The following is an 18627-nucleotide window of genomic DNA, read 5'->3' as shown; positions in this document are numbered from 1 at the left end:
GGGTGTAATACATGCCTCTAACTACTAAGTCAATTCTCCAACCCCTGTTTGATACTTTTTGTTGTTGTTTTGAGCCAGGGTCTCCCTATAGCCCCAGCCAGCCTGGAACTCTCTATGTAGACAAGGCTGGCCTCCATCTCACAGAGATCTGCCTGCCTTTGCCTCTGCAGTGCTGGAATTAAAAGTGTGAACCACCATACCCTGCTTGTTTGTATACTTTTTTATGTGTATGAGTGTATTGCCTGTATGTATGTAAGTGTGCCCCTGTCATACAGTGGTCGGGGAGATCAGAAGAGGGCATCAGATTCTCACAGAACTGGAGTTAGACAGTTGTTAGCCACCATGTGGGTACTAGGAATCCAACCCAGGTCCTCTGCAAGAGTAGCCAGCACTTGTAACTGCTGAGTCACCTCTCCAGCCTCTTGATTGTATATATTTTTTTTTTTTTGGTCTTTTTGAGACAGGGTCTCCCTGTAGCCCCAGCTGTCCTGGAACTCACTATGTAGACCAGGCTGGCCTCAAACTCACAGAGATCTGCCTGCCTCTGCCTCTCGAGTGCTTGGATTAAAGGCGTGTGCCACCACACCCGGCCGATTGTATACTTTTTAAACCAAATGATTTGTTCAGTGTAAATTTAATTTAACACTTCATACAGTCTTTCATACAAATACATTTATAACTCAGAGAAAATAATTCTGGAAAATTATCAGTCATGGGTTGTGATGTGTGCTTCAAAAGCAAAACAAGCACTGGGAGTATAGCTCAGTAGTGGAGCCCTCACCTTGCATTTTTGGGCCCTAAATTTGATCCCCAGCACTAGAGTTTTTAAGAATTAGGCAGGTGTGGTGCCATAGGCCTATGGTCCCAGCTCTAGGAGGCTAAGACAGGAAGATCGCTTGAGCCCACCAAGGAGTTCAAGACCAGTCTGGGCAACATAACAAGATCTTATCTCAGAGGGGGGAAAAAAGTAAAATAAGTAAGCCTCACTGTGCCTCAGTTTTCTCATCCAGTAAGCAGGTGGTTTCAAGATAGAAGAACACAATATGTCTGATACCATCAGGAATTCAATACCTGGAAAGCAAAAGCCTCTCATTCCAACGTGGCATTTCTGATATTTGAACAATTCACATGTGAGCCTGACCTTCAAACTGTTTACCTTTAAAACAACATAATGGTGTTCAAAGTGGGGAAATCAGCAAGCAACAGCTGAAGCTGTTTGAAGCATAGGATTGGTTTATAGGGACAGGTTACCACTTACAGGAAGAGAACTTAAGCTGTTCTGGGCTCCTACCTTGTGACCCTACCAGGAAGAACCATCTTATCTCAGAGCTAGCAGTGAGAGATGCTGAAAACAGCAGCCACATCAGTGTAAGAAACAGTGACTCCAGCCACGTACTCAGAGCTGCACAGCACCCTGGAACACAGCATTCTGCACAGAAGCGTTGACCGTGAACCTTGGCAAGTCAACTCTGAGGGCACAGGAAATGTAAAGGAGGACTACAGAAACTAGAGAGAGAGATACCACAGGACGCAATGAGCCAAACCAGAATGTCAAAGTCTGCATGGGAGGAATGACCTACTTTAGCAGAGCATGCAATCATCTACCAAAAGAGAAGGGAGGAAGTCTCATAAGGGGGCTGCAAATGGGCATGGTGGCACATGCCTTCAGGCTGATGTCTGTGAGTTCAAAGCCAGACTGGTCTATGTAATGAGTTCCAGGCCAGCTGAAACTAAGGGAGACCCTGTCTCAAAAAGACAAAAAAAAAAAAAAAAAAAGGTGGAGGGAGGCCAGCATATACCTTTAATCCAGCACTGGGGATTCAAGAAAAGGCAAGAGGATCTCGGTCAGTTCCAGGCCAGCTTGGTCTACATAGCAAGTTCCAGGCCAGCTGGGGCTACAGAGAGACTATGTATGAAAAAAAAAAGTTGGGTGTGATGGGAGTGTGCCTATAATCCCAGCACTTGGAGGCAGGGACAGGTGAGCTAGAGGCCAGCCTGGTCTACATAGCGAGTTCCAGACTAGCAAGGACTAGCTACCTAATGAGACCTTGTTTCAAGAAGAAAGACGAGAGAAAAAGAAGTAAAGAAAAGAAACAAAAGAACAAAGCTGGGGATAGGCTGCAGCTCAGTAGCATGCTTGCCTAGTCTAGGATGGTTCCATCCCCCAAAAGGGAAATGAGCCCCTCATACCTGCAACCACAGGAATAACCTCAAAGGTACCACAGAAGTGACAGATGCTGGACACAATGCATATCAAAAGAACAATATAGAGAGAAATTAGATCACCAAAACTAGAAGTGGGTGAGGAATCAGCCTCAGAAGTAGCCAAGGAAATTCTGTAAGAGACATGTTCTGCATCTTAACTATGGTGATGGTTACACCACTGTATACCATTATATATATTCACACACTGTATACAGTTGTATACTTGAAGTGTTGTGCACCCGAGAAGTATGAACTGCACCTCAGCAGAGATGAGGGTACATGTCTACACAGAGACCCACACACAAATGTCCTTGGTGACTGTGGTGATTAATCCTGATTGACAAGATGGTAGGATTTAGAATCGCTATAAAGACAACTCTCTGGCAGTGTCAGTGAGGAATTATCTAGATTAGGTTAACTGATGTGGGAAGACCACTAAATGTGGGCACCATCATTCCAAGGGCTGGGGTCCTGAACTGAGTGAAATCAGAAAACAAGCTGAGCAGCAGCATTCTTCTCCCTCTGCTTCCTGACTGTGGCTGCAGTGTGCCAATCAGCCTCCATCTTGATCCTATGGTGATAACTTCCCCACCATGATACTATATCCTTGAACTGTGAGCCAGAATAAACCCTTCCTTTTTTTTTTTTGGTCAGAGCAATGAGACAAGTATCAAATACCGTGACTTAATTTTGAATGGTCAAAAGCAGGAAACATCTCAACTGCCCATCAGCATGAGTGGACAGACTATGGCATCTCCATCAGTGCAACACCACCCTCAGTGACAAACAGAATGGACAACAGAATGGACCACAGACACACAAAAAGGGACAGGTAGCCATCAAACAACTGGGATATTTGGGAAAGCCAGAGAGACCAAGAGCATGCACTCAACACATGCATGCACACATGCACATACGTAAACACGCATGCATGCACACACACGCACACATTGCTGTTCACAGCTCCCCTGAGTCTGAGATTTTCTGTTATGACAAGAAGCAGATGGATGGCTGCAAAGTGGGGACCAGGTGATGTGGTCATTGTCTGGATTTGGTGACAATTTCATAGGAACATATATGCATGTCAAAAATTTACCATATAGGAGGAGGGGTGTAACTCAGTGGTATAGTACATGTTTAGCATGGGTGAAGTTCTGAGTTCAATTTCTAGTCCACAAAATAAAATGACAGACTTTTTTCTCTCTTATTTATTTATTTGTTGGTTTTTTGAGAAATGGTCTCATGTAGCCCAAGCTAGCCTCAAATTTTCTATGTGGCCAAGGATGGCCTTGAATTCCTGATCTTCCCACTTCCCTCTCTCAAGTGTTTGGATTATAAACAAGTACCACCATGCCCCATGCTTAGTTAAAACTAGATTTTGTTTGGGTTTGGGGGTGGAGTTATTTATTTATTATCTATTTATTTTATGTGTATGAGGGTTTTGCCTGCATGTATGTAAGTGCATCCATGTTGTGTAATGCCTGTGGAGACCAGAAGAGGATGTTGGATTCCCTGGAACTGGAGTTATGGACAGTTGCTAGCTGCCATGTGGGTGCTGGGAACCAAACCTGGGTCCTCTGTAAAAGCACTCAGTACTTTTAACTGCTGAGCCATCTCTCCAGCCCCTAGGTTTTTTTAATGCTATCTTTGGGCTGGGGGTATAGCTCAGTAGTAGAGTAGCTGGCGCTCATATGAAGGTGCCTTTAAAGCCTCCTTTTTATATGATGTTTTCCAGGGAGCCTCAGAGGACTGCTGGAGACTTTGTATTGAGAAAAGTCAGGAGTGTAGAAACTGTCCCAAACAGCCCCAGAACATGTCCTCTTGGGTACTGCCCAAATAAGACACTGCAATAGACCTGTTCACAGCATTTAGGGTCTGAAGCCCCAAAGGGGCAGAGCCCAGTGAGCAGCAAGGGGGCAAGTCACATCTTTCTAGGTAGAGCAGGAGGCTGGCAAGGCTCCCCACTCAGAGACTGGAGTGTCTGTAACAAAAAAGCTGGTGTTCAACGGCCTCAACAGTTTTGTGCCTCTCTCCCCCTATGGAGAGCACTGTGTTGGCCCAGCACTAGGGGCAGCACAGAAGACATGGTTTTGAACCCTAGCTCCATCCCTGATCCCCTTGAGGGTACCACCCACACCACTGTACCTTGGCCTGGTTCTCTTAGCTGTAATGTGGGGTGACAACATTGAAATCTCATGATTGGACTGAAATGAGAGCTGGGCAGTGAGGAGTGACATGGGTTGGAACTGAAAATTCAGAGCCCTTGGAGATGGGACTCTGCTCCTTAGGGACTCTAATATTTTAGGTGAATCTCAGCAGGCTTTTCTCACATACAGCCTGACACCAACACCCTAAAACCAACATTCTGACATGATCCAGAAAGATCATGTACAGAAAGTACCCAACATAACACACAGGCAGGCTCAGCTGTGTGCTTCTGAAATGGCGCTGTGGGCAGGTGGGGGTAGTGGATATGGAGGGCTCTGAGGCCTCATAACCACATACAATGGCCTGCCTGCATGGATGTGTACCTGAGTGTGCCAACCCACACTGACCAGAAGTGATTGACTAGGTGTCTTACCAGGTACACTGGGCTGCGGTCCCTGTCCATCGCAGAGATGCCAGTGAGAACCTCAGCTAAGACCTGGACAGGACAGAGCACAGAGTTAGCATGGTTCAGACACTTGTGCCCAAGGTCAGTAGGAGATCCTGGCAATGAAAGAGACTTCGTCTTTTTATTTACTTTGTGTGTGTGTGTGTGTGTGTGTGTGTGTGTGTGTGTATGTGTACCACGGTGTACATGTGGAGGCCAGAGGACAAGTTCTCTGCTTCTACTGTGGGACCTGGGGACTAAACTCTGGTCATCAGGCTTGGTGGGCAAGTACCTTTACCCACTGAGCCATCTCATCAGCCCTGTTTCTTTTTTTGAGACAGGGTCTTATGTAGCCTAAGCTGGCCACAAACTCACTATGTAGCCAAGGATAACTTTGATCTCCTAATCCTCATGCCATACCAACATGGTTTATTCTCTACTTTATTCACTTGCAAGTAGTGACAGTAGCATTCTTAGCTGAGTTACAGCACAGTGGTGAGGGTCTTGGAGTCACAGGGCCTGGGCTCCAGCTCTAACCCTCTGAGCTGGGCACTGAAACCTGGGCTCTGCACCTGTTAAGTGGGGCAGAGCAGCTGGGGGTGCTGCAGGCATGAACAGCTGCCTTTCCAGTCCCATCTCTCCCATACTCTCCCCTACAGCAGGTTAGAACAGGGTCATACTGGCCACCAAGGTGATCCAGCCCACAGGGTAATGACAGAGCAGACTTGCAGTGGCCAGGAGAGGGCAGCACAGGATGCCACTGCAAAAAAAGAGACTGCTGCCAATTGTGAAGGGACTCCCAACCAGGTCCTAGCAAAAAGGGAGAAACCAGGGAAATGAATCAACAGCTGTTTCCTCTGCCCCAGCCCTGGAATAGCGAAGTCCTCCACAAGGATCACTCAGCTGGCATAAAAGCACACTGAGACAGGCTCAGTTGGCAAGATGGCTCAGCGGGTACAGACTCTTCCATGCAGGTGACAGAAGAGAAATGACTCCCCAGAGTTGTCCTCTGACCACCTCCAGACAGGCTCTGTGGCACACACACACACACACACACACACACGCTAGAATAAAATAACTACTGAAATAAATAAGAACAAAACATAAGACAGCCAGGCATGGTTGGCTCACTCCTATAATCTTGGCTGAGACACTGCAAGTTCAACACCACCAGTGCTACAAAGTGAGACCCTGTCTCAAAAAAAAAAAAAAAAAAACATAGACAAGAAAAAGCACACTGAGGGAACTGGCAGGCAGGCATGATGGTATGCGTCTGTAATCCCACACTTGAGAGCTGGAAGCAGAAGAATCAATGTGAGGTAAGATGCTGGATGCAGAGACTGTTCAGTGGTTAAGAATGCTTGCTGCTTTGTAAAGTACCTAAGTTTGGTTCCCAGCACCTACATCAGGCAGCTCATAGCTGCTGTGACTCCAGCACCAGGGGATCCTATGCCTCTGGCCTCTGAGGACACTGCATTTAAGTACACATACCCACACATATACACATAATTAAAATTTAAAAAGCCAGCCATGGTGGCACACACTTTTAATCCCAGCAAACAAGAGGCAGAGCTAGGTGGATCTCTGTGAGTTTGAGGTCAGCCTGGTCTACATAGTGAGTTCCAAGCCAGCCAGGGCTGTATAGTGAGACCTTGTCTCAAAAAAAAAATTTTTTTTTTTAATTTATAAAAACTTTGAGGCAAGCATAGGCTACATAGCAAGCTCAAGGCTAACTTGGGACACAGAGTGAGACTCCATCTCTAAAAAAAAACAAGAACTGGAGAAAAGGCTCAGTAGTTAAGAGCACTTGCTTTGCTGTTTATCCGGAGGACCTGAGTTCAGTTCCCAGCACACATATCAGGTGGCTCACAATTGACTGTAACTCCAGCTCTAGACGATCCTAAGACACCCTTATCATAGTTAACTTCATTTGTCAACTTGGCACACTTGGGCAGAGGGAAACTCAACTGAGGAATTTCCTTCATCAGACTGGCCTATGGGCATGTCTGTGAAGCATTTCATTAATTGCTAATTGATGTAGGAGGGCTCAAACCACTGCGGGTGGTGCCAGCCCTAGGCAGGTGGACCTGGACTGTATAAGAAAGGGAACTGAGCAAGCCAGAGGAAGCAAGCCAGTGAGCAACGTTCCTCCATGGTCTCTGCTTCAGTTTCTGCCTCCAGGTTTCTTCCTTGACTTCCTGTCCTGACTACCCTCGGTGATGAACTGTTACCTTGGACGTGTAACATGAAATAAACCCTTTCCTCCACAAGTTGCTTTATCATAGCAACAGAAAAGCAAACTAGTACAGTCCTTTTCTGGCCTCCATGGACACCTGAACACATGTGTCATTCACACATATACATACAAAAAATAATAAAACTAAAAGTCTACTTATGTGTGTTACATTGCTCACAAAAGACATCTCACTGATCTGCCTTTGACTCCTCATTACTAACTCTTCCAATCTTAGGCCCTTGAGAAACAGAGCCAGATTCTACTTCTTATTGGATTACTAGTTTTAAGCTGTGTACAAAGGGAACACTAGTGAATGCATGCTGAATGAATAATGATGACTTCTAACCCCCCTCCCCCTTCTCCTCTTCCTTTTATTTGGTCTTTTTGAGACAAGGTCTCCCAGTAGTCCCAGCTGGCCTGGAACTCACTTTCAAGACCAGGCTGGACTTGAACTCACAGAGATCCCCCTGCCTCTGCCTCTCTAGTGCTGGGACTAAAGGCCTGTACCACCACGCCCAGCTCAAATTAATTTAAATTAAAAAATAAAATAAAAATGATTTAAAAGAACAAGAAAGAGGTAAACTTTCATGTAATTTATTACTGCATTTTATAGTTCATAATCAAAAGGTATATGATATAGCTTTTTATTGGATTCATTACATTTTGAAATAGAAGACTCTTACCTTGGGTTCCAAAAAATTTTTTTTAAAGTGAGGCTGTGAACTATGGACTATCATCAGGATGGGTGTTAACTCAGTGGTGGTGCCTGTGTTTAGCATGTGTAAGGCCTTGGGTGTCATCCCCAGGCCCGAAAATAATAGTCTTTTTTTTGTGGGGGGGAGCTCCTGTTACCCAGCTTGGCCTGAAATCACTATGTCGCTGAGGATGACCTTGAACTCTGATCCTTCTGTTCCACACTGCTGGGATTACAGGCATGCAAAACCATGCCTGGTTCGTAATAGTACTATGCTACCCAATTTACATTATATCATCCCATTATTCTCTGTAAGCATAATTAATCTCATTTTACAGAAGACAAAACCAAGGCCCAAACTTAGCTTGGGGGTCTGTCCCACAGGTTTGTTTTGGCTTGGTTTGTTGTTGTTATTGTCGGTTGGTTGTTCTGAAATAGGGTCTTGTTCAGTTGCCCAGGCTGGCTTAGAACTCGTAATTCTTTTGCCTCTGTCACCAGAGAGCTAGTAGTTCTCAAAACTGAAGAGCTGGGCTAGCCCTGGTGAGCCTCACTCAAGCACTTAAAGGGGGCTCAGCAGAGTAGCTGACCAGGGGCAAAAGGAAGCTAAATCAGGCACACAAGTTCAGCTAAGAACAGAAAGTAGCTCTAAATGGGAGCTCTAGAGGCAGATGTGAACAGATGGTCAGAAGACTGTGGTCAGAGAAAGGAAGTGTAGAATTCAAGACTGGAGAGGAAGGGAAAGGTCAAGGGCTGAGGTGCAGCTGTCTTGAGCTTGACTGAGGCCAAATAGAGTGAGTTTCTCAGTCAGAGCTTCCCTGGTTTCTGTGAAACACTAATGCAGAAAAGACACTCTGAGAAAACAAGGTTCCATAGTCAAGTGAAGTTACAAAGCCCTGCAGAGCATTCTCTGGTGAGTTCACAAAGGCCAGCTCATAGGCTCATCACCCTACTGAAAGTTCTAATCTTAAGGTAAAGAACCAGCTTGGCTTTGCTGAACACGGTATTTGAACCAAATCCATCTGGCCACTAAACACTTTCAACACATCAATCCTGTAGACATCTCAAGGAACCAGGTGTGTTTTAGAGATAAATGGTATAGCTCATCACACTAAGACACTGTGCTTTGCATTTGCTCTGAGCGCCTGGCACCAGGACAGGCAGGGAGGGTGTGGGAGGGGTGTAGAGATAATGACCAGATGAGTGGTTGTGGAGGGAGGGATGAAAGGATGTTAGATGGATGGTTGAAAAGATGAGTGGAGGACACTGAACAAACAGGACAGAGAAATGGACGGAAAACCAGGTAGTGACTGGATGTGAATCAGAAAGTCAGGAGATAACACCTGCAGCCTACTAAATTCTGCACAGTAATCGATATCGTGACTTCCAGCTTATGTGGGTCACATATGGCCTCTGATACATACTCTTTTTTTTTCATACAATTTTTTTAAGGGTTTTTAAGATAAGGTCTCACTCTGTAGGTCAGGTTGATCAGGAACTCACTATGTAGCCCAGGCTGACCTACAACTAGAAGCAATCTTCCTGGATCAGCCTCCCAAGTGCTGGGATTATAGGCATGTGCTACCTTCCCCACCTACCTAAATATTTATAACTACGAACACTACTCAGAGCTCAAAAGCAACACAAAATAGACCACAGAAACTGGGTCTGGTGACACACACCTTTCGTCCCAGTATTTGGGAGGCAGAGGCAGGCAGATCTCTGTGAGAATGAGATCAGTCTGGTCTACATAGGAGTTTCAGGCCAGCTGGGGAGACCTTGCCTTAAGAAAAAAAAAAAAAGGCTGAGGCAGGTTGGCAGCCAGCCTGGGCTATAGAGTGAGATCTTGTTTCAACAAGAGAAACAAAACAAAAAATCTTACTAGAAGTATCACTTGGTGGAAAAGCACTTGTCTAGCATGAATGAAGCCTTTGGTTCTATCTCCAGCACCACAAAAATTAAAACTGTGATGCAGTAGGGAGATAGATCAATCAATAAAGTACTCATCTTGCAAGCATGAGGACCTGAGTACAATCCCTAGAACCCACATAAAAATGCCAGGTATAGTGCTAGAGATGGCTCAGCAGTTAAGAGCATGAGCTGCTCTCACAGAGAACCTGGGCTCAGTTCCCAGCATCTAATGACAGTCCATAACTCCAGTTCCAGGGGATTCAACACCCTCTTCTGGCCTCTGTTGCCACAGCATGACAACTGGTGTACTTAGAAACTCATACACATAAAATGAAAATAAATAAATAAAAATGCCAGGTATGGTGGCATGCTCTTATAATTCCAGCCCTGGGGATGCAGAGTCAGGATTCTTGGGGTCCACTGGACAGCCAGTCTAGCCTAATCAAGTCCAGGCCAATGAGAGACCCTGTCTCAAAGGACGTAGATGGGCACCTGAGGATGACACCTGTGGTTGTCCTCTGACCTCCACACACATGCAAACAAACATTGGCACAAACGTACACTCATACTCACACAAATATATGCACATACACACTAAAATAAAAAAAGATTCCACAATAGGCTACGCCTCAAATCTGCCCTATAGGCCAGTTTGATGGCCTCTGCTATACCTCCAGGGAAGCCCTGTGCTTACAGAGGAGCTGTGGGAAGGATGCATGCGTACAAGCCCAGGTTAAGCTTGGAAGGGAACCCTTACAATTCCACAGCTGAAGATGTCCACTTGCTTGGTCAGCTGCCCCACTCTGATGAAGTTTTCTGGGAGATATGCAGCTGAGGCCTGGAACAGGTTGGTCTTCATCATAGTATACTTTGACCTTCTGTCAATAGGACACGGGTGAGCCACTGGATGAGCCAGCTTTGGGGTGAAATGCTGGTCCAGCAAAACATTGGCGCTGTGGAAAAGCAGGCAGAGAGAATTTTCGTACTCTAGGAGGAGAGGTTGCCATGGTGACACTTTTGACAACTTGGCATTGGGCAACATCAGGCCTGCAAGTGGGGTCACAGAAGACTTTCAACATGAAATAGACAGCCCTAAACGGGCAAGACCTTAGCAGCCCACTCCCTCCAGCAAAAGGCACAGAGTTCATCTAGTTGCCAGAGAAGTCAGCCTCACCATTCCCCATAGATGTCAGCCCTGGCCAGCCAAGCCCATTGCTCACACTGGTCTAAACCCTTCCAAAGCTGCTCCCACACCCAGTTCTGGTCTGGTGGGTTCAAGTCCAAACACTGGCATCCTTTACAACTCAACTTTCCCAGGTTGTAAGGAATAAGAGCATTTTTTTTAATTTCAGAAAGAGTAGTAAAAATATACTTTGAGCCAGTCATCTAGCTGTTGGGAGCTAACTCAGAAAAATAATTCCTGGGAAAAGAGAGTTGAAATGAAAAGCTAAGCTCTATGAGTAGAACCCAAACAGTATTTTAAAAGTAGGATACTAGGTTAGGCATAGTGGCGGCTCATACCTACCACTCAGGAAACTGAGACAGGAGGATTGCTGCAGCTCAAGGCTGGGCTGGGATACATAGTGAGTTCCAGGCCAGCTTCGATTCATGGTAAGACTCTGTCTCAAAAAAACTAAAAAATTGGGGCTTGAGAGATGGCTCAACAGTTAAGAACATGTACTGCTCTTACAGAGAACCCACACTGGGCAGCTCACAACCACCTGTAACTCCAGCTCCAAGGGATTACATACCCTTTTCTGGCCTCTGTGAGCACTGTACTCACCCATAGATACACATATACTCACAATTTAAAATAAAAATAAATCTTTTTAAAAAAAAACTAAAAAATCTGGCTGCTGAGATGGCTCATCAGGAACAGGGGCTTACATCAAGCCTGATGACCTACCTGAGTTCAATGTCTGGGACTCATGGTAGAAAGAGAGAATCAACTCCCACAAGTTGTCCTCAGACATCCACCTGTGCACTGTGGCATGCATGCATGTATACACACACATATAATAAATAAATAAATAAATAAATAAATAAATAAATAAATAAATAAATAAATAAAAATAAAACATAACTTTAAAAAATTTAAGTAGATAGCAACTCCAATAACCCCTATTAAGAATGCATAAGTCTGCCAGGCGTGGTGGTGCACGTCTGTAGCCCCAGCACTTGGGAGGCAGAGGCAGGCAGATCTCTGTGAGTTGTTCAAGGCCAGCCTGGTCTACATAGTGAGTTCCAGGACAGCTGGGACTACAGGGAGGCCCTGCTTCAAAAAGACGAAAAAAAAAAAAATGCATAAGTCAACCATGGGCAAACTGCTTCACAGAAAAACTAAGAAATCACGACAAACCATGATGACATGCAATGTGGGGAGTTGCTTTATATAAGGGGTAAAGAGGAACTGGGAAACAGGTAACTCTTCTAGCTCAAGGGTAAGGATCTGTGTGGAGGGGAAATGAGAAACTGAAAATAAGACAGGATGTAGTCTGGTGGAGGAGCACTTGCCTGGCATGTTCAACCCACCAGTAAGAGGGAGTGGTGACCCAGCAATCCACCCTCTCTCTTTCCTCTCATTTCTTAGCAACAATTTGGTTGTTGGTACAATGGGATACAATTTAGGAAAGGAAAGCGGAAAGGGCTTCCATGTTGGCATAAGCCAGATGGAGAGAAAACCTTGGGGAACTGTAAGGCCTATGGTTCTGGGGCTAGTTCTACCAAATTGTCTGGAATGTTCAGGAATCTCTTCCCCATGCTGCCAGTCCTCCTATTCCTGCTCACATGACACTAAGATGCTGTGTGTAGGAAGCCTCCCTCCCTGACAAGATCTATCACCAACAGACACTCAGGCAGGGTACATATTGAGAAAAACTTAAACAGGGAGCTCCAGTCCCAGAAGCTGGCCAGGTGTGGCCCAGAACTCCCTAGTGGGATCCAGGCCAACTGCTGAGCAGACGGTAAAATGCTTAGAGTGCTGTGGCTTGTTAAGAAACTGGCTTAGAAAGATGGAGATGGTGACAGACAATGATGCGTGCTAGGCATAAGCAGAGAGCACACCTTGGGAATACTGGGTTTTGAGAATCCAGAAAGGTGCACACTAAGGTTCCCAGGGGAGAAGTGAGAGAGAAAATAGACAGGAGAGTCAAGAACAAGAACTGACCTTGCCTCATGGCCAGGCCTGGGGGACAAGCCCAGCATGCCCAGTCCTCTCACCTCTTAATGTTGCTGTGGATAATCTCCAGGCTGTGCAGGTGCTCAACAGCACGAAGCAGCCCTGAGCAGATGCTGGCACGCTGGGGCCAAGGCAACAGGTCTGAGCCACCCTGAGAGAAAAAATAGGAAGAGAAACAGTCACCCCATGTCTCTCTAAAGTCCTAATGGCCTAGCCTGGATTCCTTTACATCTGTCCTCAGCCACAGGGTTCAGCCAGCATGATGGAATAGCATGAATGATACATGCTATTTATATGAAAGGGTCTCAGTGTAAATCCCCATCTCAGACACACATGAGCTGTGCAACTTTGGGAAAGACAATTGAGGTCTCTGAGTCTCAGCTTCCTTGGGTTTGACATGGAAATACTGGGATGGGGTTACAGCTCAGTAAGGCAGGACTGACTGGTATGGGCAATGCCCTGGATTTTGTCTCAACATCAAAAAGGGGGCAGGGGACTGGAGATGTAGCTCAGTTTAGAGTACCTGCCTAGCATGCACAAAGTCTTGGGTTTGATCCTTAGTATTTCATAAACCAGTCACCCTGGAATTCTAGCACTCAGGAAATGAAGGCAGAAGGACCAGAAAATCAAGGTCGTTTTTGGCTATATAGCAAGTTTGAGGCTGTATCAGAGACTATCTCAAAAGGAATAATAATAAAACAAAAATAAAATAAAGGATATGTTGATGCGTATGTTTGGGGAATTTTATAAGCATTAAGCAAGTTCATGGGGACCCCTGTAAGTGCTTAACTTTGACCCCTATCCAGGGCCACCTGCTCTATTCTCTATGACCAGTGATCCTGTTGCTTACCTGAGCCTGGAGTCTGTCCTGCAGAGAGCCATTTGCCATGTAAGGGTAGATGAGGCTGTGGAATCTTCCAGTACAGAAGCCCAACAGGGGCAAGATGTTAGGGTGGCAGCACCTGAACCCAGCACCAGCACGGAGTTAGGCATCAAACAGCCAAGAGCCAAAGGCTGACCTTCCCTTCCACCCCTAAGCCACAGCAACCTCCCAGGTGTCACAGGCTCTGACCCTTGAGGGCCTCACCCTGTTTTGACACCATCCCCACTCCATTCCTGTCCCTACTCCATTTCCTGAACAGAGGTTTAAGGATGAAGACTTTGTTGGAGGTCACACCACCTGACCAGGTTAGTTTAACTCAGGGGACCCCCACTGGTCTGGATTACCCTTTCCTCCTGGCTTTCCTGCCTCAAGGAACACACTTGGGGCCTTTTTTTTAAAGACTTTCCTTCATTGCCCTCTGAAATGAGGGCTCTCCAGCTGGGTTCATCCTGTGTGACATGCCACCCCCAGGTGTCTCTTGATGCTCTAGGGCAGTCCCAAAGCTCAAGGCTTCAACCACAGTTCACACCCCACATGTGAACATCTATCTGGGTGTGTTGGTTAGTTTTTGTCAACTTGACACAAACTACAGACACTTGGAAGGTAAAAACCTAAATTGAGGAATTTCCTCCTTGTAACTGGCCTGAGGCCATGTCTGTAAGGCATTTTCTTTCTTTTCTCCCCTTTTTAAAAATTTGTTTTGTTTTGTTTGTGTTTTGAGACAGGGTCTCCCTATAGCCCCAGCTAGCATGGGCCTGGACTTATTATGTAAATCAGGCTGGCCTTGATCTTACAGATTCCCCCTGCCCCAGCCCCGGCCCAGGCCTCCCGAGTGCTGTGATTAAAGGTGTGCGCTACCACACCCAGCTCTGAGGCATTTTCTTAATTGCTAATTGATACATAATGAGAGGGGCCCAGCCCACAATGGGCAGTACCACCCCTGGCAGTTGGGCCTGGGCTATATAAGAAAGGGAGCTGAAGCTCAGTGGTCAAGAGCACTGGCTGCTCTTGCAGAGGACCCGGGTTCGAGTCCCAGCACGCACATGGCAGTTAACCATCTGTAACTCCAGTTCCATGGGATCCGATGCCCTCTCTGTCCTCTACAGGCATTTCATGATACAGGTGTACTTACATACATGCAGGCATAACATTCATAAATATAGAATAAAAATAAATCAAAAAAGTGTTTTTATAAAAGAAAGGGAGCTGAGCTGAACAAGCCAGAGGGAAGCAAGTCAGTAAGCAACATTCTGTGTTTCAGTTCCTACCTCCAGGTTCCCACCCTGACTTCCCTCAGTGATGGACTGTGACAGGGAAATGTGAGCCAAATAAACCCTAACCTCCTCAAGTTGTTTTTGCTCAGTGTTTTATCACAGTAACAGAAGACTAGAACACTGGGCAAAGAACACCCTATCCTCCAGCCTCATGCTCCCAGTTCACTGACACAAATGGTCACAAACAGCTTCCACACCTCTCAGCTCTACCAGGGTCACAGCCCTGCCCGCCTCCCAGGATGACTGCAGATGCCCTTGTGCCAGTTCCCACCACCTTCCCCTTCCCTCCTTCTCACCTGTCTCATTCACTAGTCATTCACATGCATGTCCTCAGGGCACCATGAGGCAAGGGCTACCTAGCTTCCAGTCAGCACTCCCTGTAGCCTGGGAAGAGGCTGGGCAACCAGAGCTCTCTGAACCAGTAACTAAGGGAGTGATCACTAACACCAGGAAAATACAGTCAAAGTAGGGGTACAACTACACTTCCAATTTCCATAAATTGAGCCTATGTGTGATTATACACATGTGTGTTCATTCACATGCATGACCAGGGAAAGTATTTTAAAAAATAACCAGCTGGGACTGGAGGATCTAAAGAGCTGAGACAGGGGGATTACAAATTCTAGGTCAGATTGAGCAATTTATCAAGACCCTGTCCAAACATAAAAAGTAAAGAGGGGGGAAGAGATGGCTCAGCAGTTAAGCGCACTGACTGCTCTTGCAGAGGACCTGGGTTAGATTCCAAGCACCCACATGATGGATATAACTCCAGTTCCATCCATGGGGTGTGACACCCTCTTCTGACCTCCTCGGTCACTGCATGACACGGGTGTACTTACACATATACAGGCAATACACTCATACACATAAAATTAAAAAAATAAAAATAAAAAAAGTAAAGGATAGGGGACAGAACTCAGTAGTCAAGCTAGGAGCACAGGTGAAGCCCCAGCTAGGTTCAATTCCCAGTACAAATACCACCCAAAAAAAATCAAAACAAAATAGGTGATCTCTTTTTTTTCTTTCTCTTATTTATTTTTGGATTTTTGAGATAGGGTTTTCCTATAACCCTAGCTCGCCTGGAACTCACTATGTAAACCAGCCTGGCCTCAAACTCACAGAAACCTGCCTGCCTCTGCCTCCCGAGTACTGGGACTAAATGTGTGCCTCACCATGCCCGGCAGATTTTCTAATTTCTTATAACTTTGGTGTTATTGTTGCTTTTTCTGGGGTTGGGAGGAGTAGTGCTAGGAATCAAACGCAGGGCTTCACACCTGCTAGGGAAGGCTAGGGACATCCCTTATACATTTCTGTGTCTCTTAAAGTACTCTGCAATAATCACATTTTCCCGAGGCTACAGCCTAGCAGAGGAGACCCAGAGAGCAACTTTCCAAGATAAAGTGGCAGCTGGTCATGACAGGTGGATAGTAAACATTTGTCTAGTCACCAGTCAATGACAGCAGAGCCAGGACAAGTCCCAGGACCCTAAGGACCTCCTCTCCTCTTCCCATACCCCTTCAGCTCCGAGATAGGAAGCTCATTTCATTTCTCTGAACAAAGTTTTCCCACATTCAAAATGAACAGTGGGGTGGGGGTGGGGAGGTGCCTGTGTGTAGTGTGTGGTCTGTGTATTTGTGTGTGTGTGATTTCTGTGTGTATGGTATGTATTATGTGTGTGGTATGTGTGGTGTATTATGTGAGGTGTGTATGTGTGTGGTATGTTGTGTATGTGATGTGTGTATGGTATGTGGTATGTGTGTAGTGTGTGTGTAGTGTGTGTGTGTGTATGGTAGGTGTTGTGTGGGTGCCTGGGGGGGTGAAGACAAATCTAGGCTGCCCTTGAGCTTGCAACCTTCCTGCCTCAGCCTCTCAACTGTAATTATTAAGAGTATTCTACCACACACAGGAAAACAAACAGATTTAAAGAGAACTTTTGAAGGTCTTATTGCTCTAGACCTATAAACTGTAGGGGGAGGATGCTGGAACTGGACCCTGGGCCTCACGCATGCTAAGCACATGTACTGCCAGTGAGCTACAACTCCAGCCCCTCAGTTAACTGGTTACATAAAGGGAGAGTTAGAGCTGGGTATGGTGGGGCACACCTGTAATCCCAGCAGAAGGAGGGAGGCAGAGGCAAGTGGAGCTCTGTGAGTTCAAGGTCAGCCTGATTTACATAGCAAGTTCCAGGCCAGCTGGGGCTACAGTATCAAAAAGACTTAAAAAAAGGAAAAAGAAAAAGGGAGAGTTAGTAAATAGTTATTCAGACTACAGCATCTGCCCAATCATTTTAATGTATAAAAACCATTCTTAGTTCTCAGACTATACAACACACAGAGCCAGGGTATGCCAACCCCACTCTCAAGGGCTATGATTTTAAGATGGATTCACCATCAGAGTTGCAATCCATCTCTGTTTCAAAGTGGGATAGAAACAGGTTTCTTTCCTCATAGAAAGAAGAAGTCACAGTAAGTAAAGGTCCTTGAGAATTCTAACCCAATAATATACTCATTGCATAGGAAAAACATGGACTCTGAACACAGACCATGAAGACTCACACGCTGGTCCTGCCACTTACTAACTTTGTGATCTTGAGCCAAACACTGAATCTCTCTGGACCCCAACTTATGCATGTATAAAACATAGTGCTGGTAGCTCTGTTAGAAAATTCTGGTAAGGATCTTATCTATGCCATGATTTGAGCATGTCCTCCAAAGTTCATGTTTTGGAACCTAATCCCCAAATTTACAGTCAATGGTATTTGGAGGCAAGGTGCTTAGGAGTAACTAGGGTTAGGCAAGGTCATCGGGTAGGTGGCATTTGTGGCTTTACAAGAAGAGCTGAGGGCCCAGCTTCACCCTCAGTCTCATGCTGTGATGTGGTGCAGTCTGCTATGATGACCAAAGTCAGGGACTATGCAGGAGAGCTTACCTGAGACAGAGCTCCATCTCCACCTTCAGGAATCTGTCCACTGACCCTGGACTGGAGTAGGCTGCCTGTGGGGAAAGACATAGCTCCTGAAGATAGATCCAGCCTCAGGCTTGGCATCTGCCCTTCCTAGGGAACCCCCCAGCTAACCTCCTTGAGCTTCTTGAAGACGAACGCCAACCCATGCCTTTGTCCCTGGTAGATGTCAGCAAAGGTCCCCTCACTGATTCTGTGGCTTTGGTCAAAGTCATTTGTGGCTTGGATCACATCCTCCTCACTCCAGGAAAGCCTATCTCCAGTCAAGTTCACAAACTTTTCCTGCTTGGGGACAGAGGTGCTGCAGTCCTGGGGATTTGGAGAGAAGAGTGGGTGATTAGAATGGGAGCTGGCCTTCCCAGCTATCCAAGGGGACCCTGGAATACCAAGGGGCTTTCTCTTCTTGCTGTAATTGTTTGGGAAGCAGAGGTAGGTGGATCTCTGTGAGTTTGAAGGCAGGCTGGTCTACATACAGAGTCCCAGGCCAGCTGTGGTTACAAGGAGACCCTGTCTCAAGAAGACAAAAATGAATAAACAAATATATAAATAAGTAAATAAATAAATAAATAAATAAATAATAAAGGATGTGAACAGGCCCAAGTCCAAATCCAGCTCTACCACTAACTTGCTCTGTGACACCTGATAAGTTTCTTGGTCTCTCTGAACCTCAATTTTCCCAACAACAAAAATGAAAA

The 18627-nt window shown here is 45.9% G+C and overlaps 1 protein-coding gene across 3 annotated transcripts in view; it reads right to left on the bottom strand.

Annotated features, from left to right (window-relative positions):
• Irak2 (interleukin 1 receptor associated kinase 2) overlaps positions 1–18627 on the bottom strand; it is a 76673-nt gene that overhangs the window by 9884 nt on the left and 48162 nt on the right. For 2 of the 3 annotated variants that reach the window (XM_029557082.1, XM_008854873.3), the window contains exons 5-10: positions 18047–18241; positions 17900–17964; positions 13665–13776; positions 12856–12965; positions 10394–10589; positions 4787–4849 (exon numbers count right to left, since the gene is read on the bottom strand). In XM_029557082.1, coding sequence (XP_029412942.1) covers positions 4787–4849; positions 10394–10589; positions 12856–12965; positions 13665–13776; positions 17900–17964; positions 18047–18241 — 741 coding nt within the window. The remainder of the gene's footprint in view (positions 1–4786; positions 4850–10393; positions 10590–12855; positions 12966–13664; positions 13777–17899; positions 17965–18046; positions 18242–18627) is intronic. The other variant, XM_029557083.1, reaches the window with a different exon arrangement.

Source organism: Nannospalax galili, unplaced genomic scaffold, assembly GCF_000622305.1.
Source record: "Nannospalax galili isolate Female #2095 unplaced genomic scaffold, S.galili_v1.0 scaffold406, whole genome shotgun sequence".
Taxonomy (NCBI): Eukaryota; Metazoa; Chordata; class Mammalia; order Rodentia; family Spalacidae; genus Nannospalax; species Nannospalax galili.
Note: the sequence above shows the minus strand (reverse complement) of the source record. Positions and strands in the feature narration are given on the sequence as shown.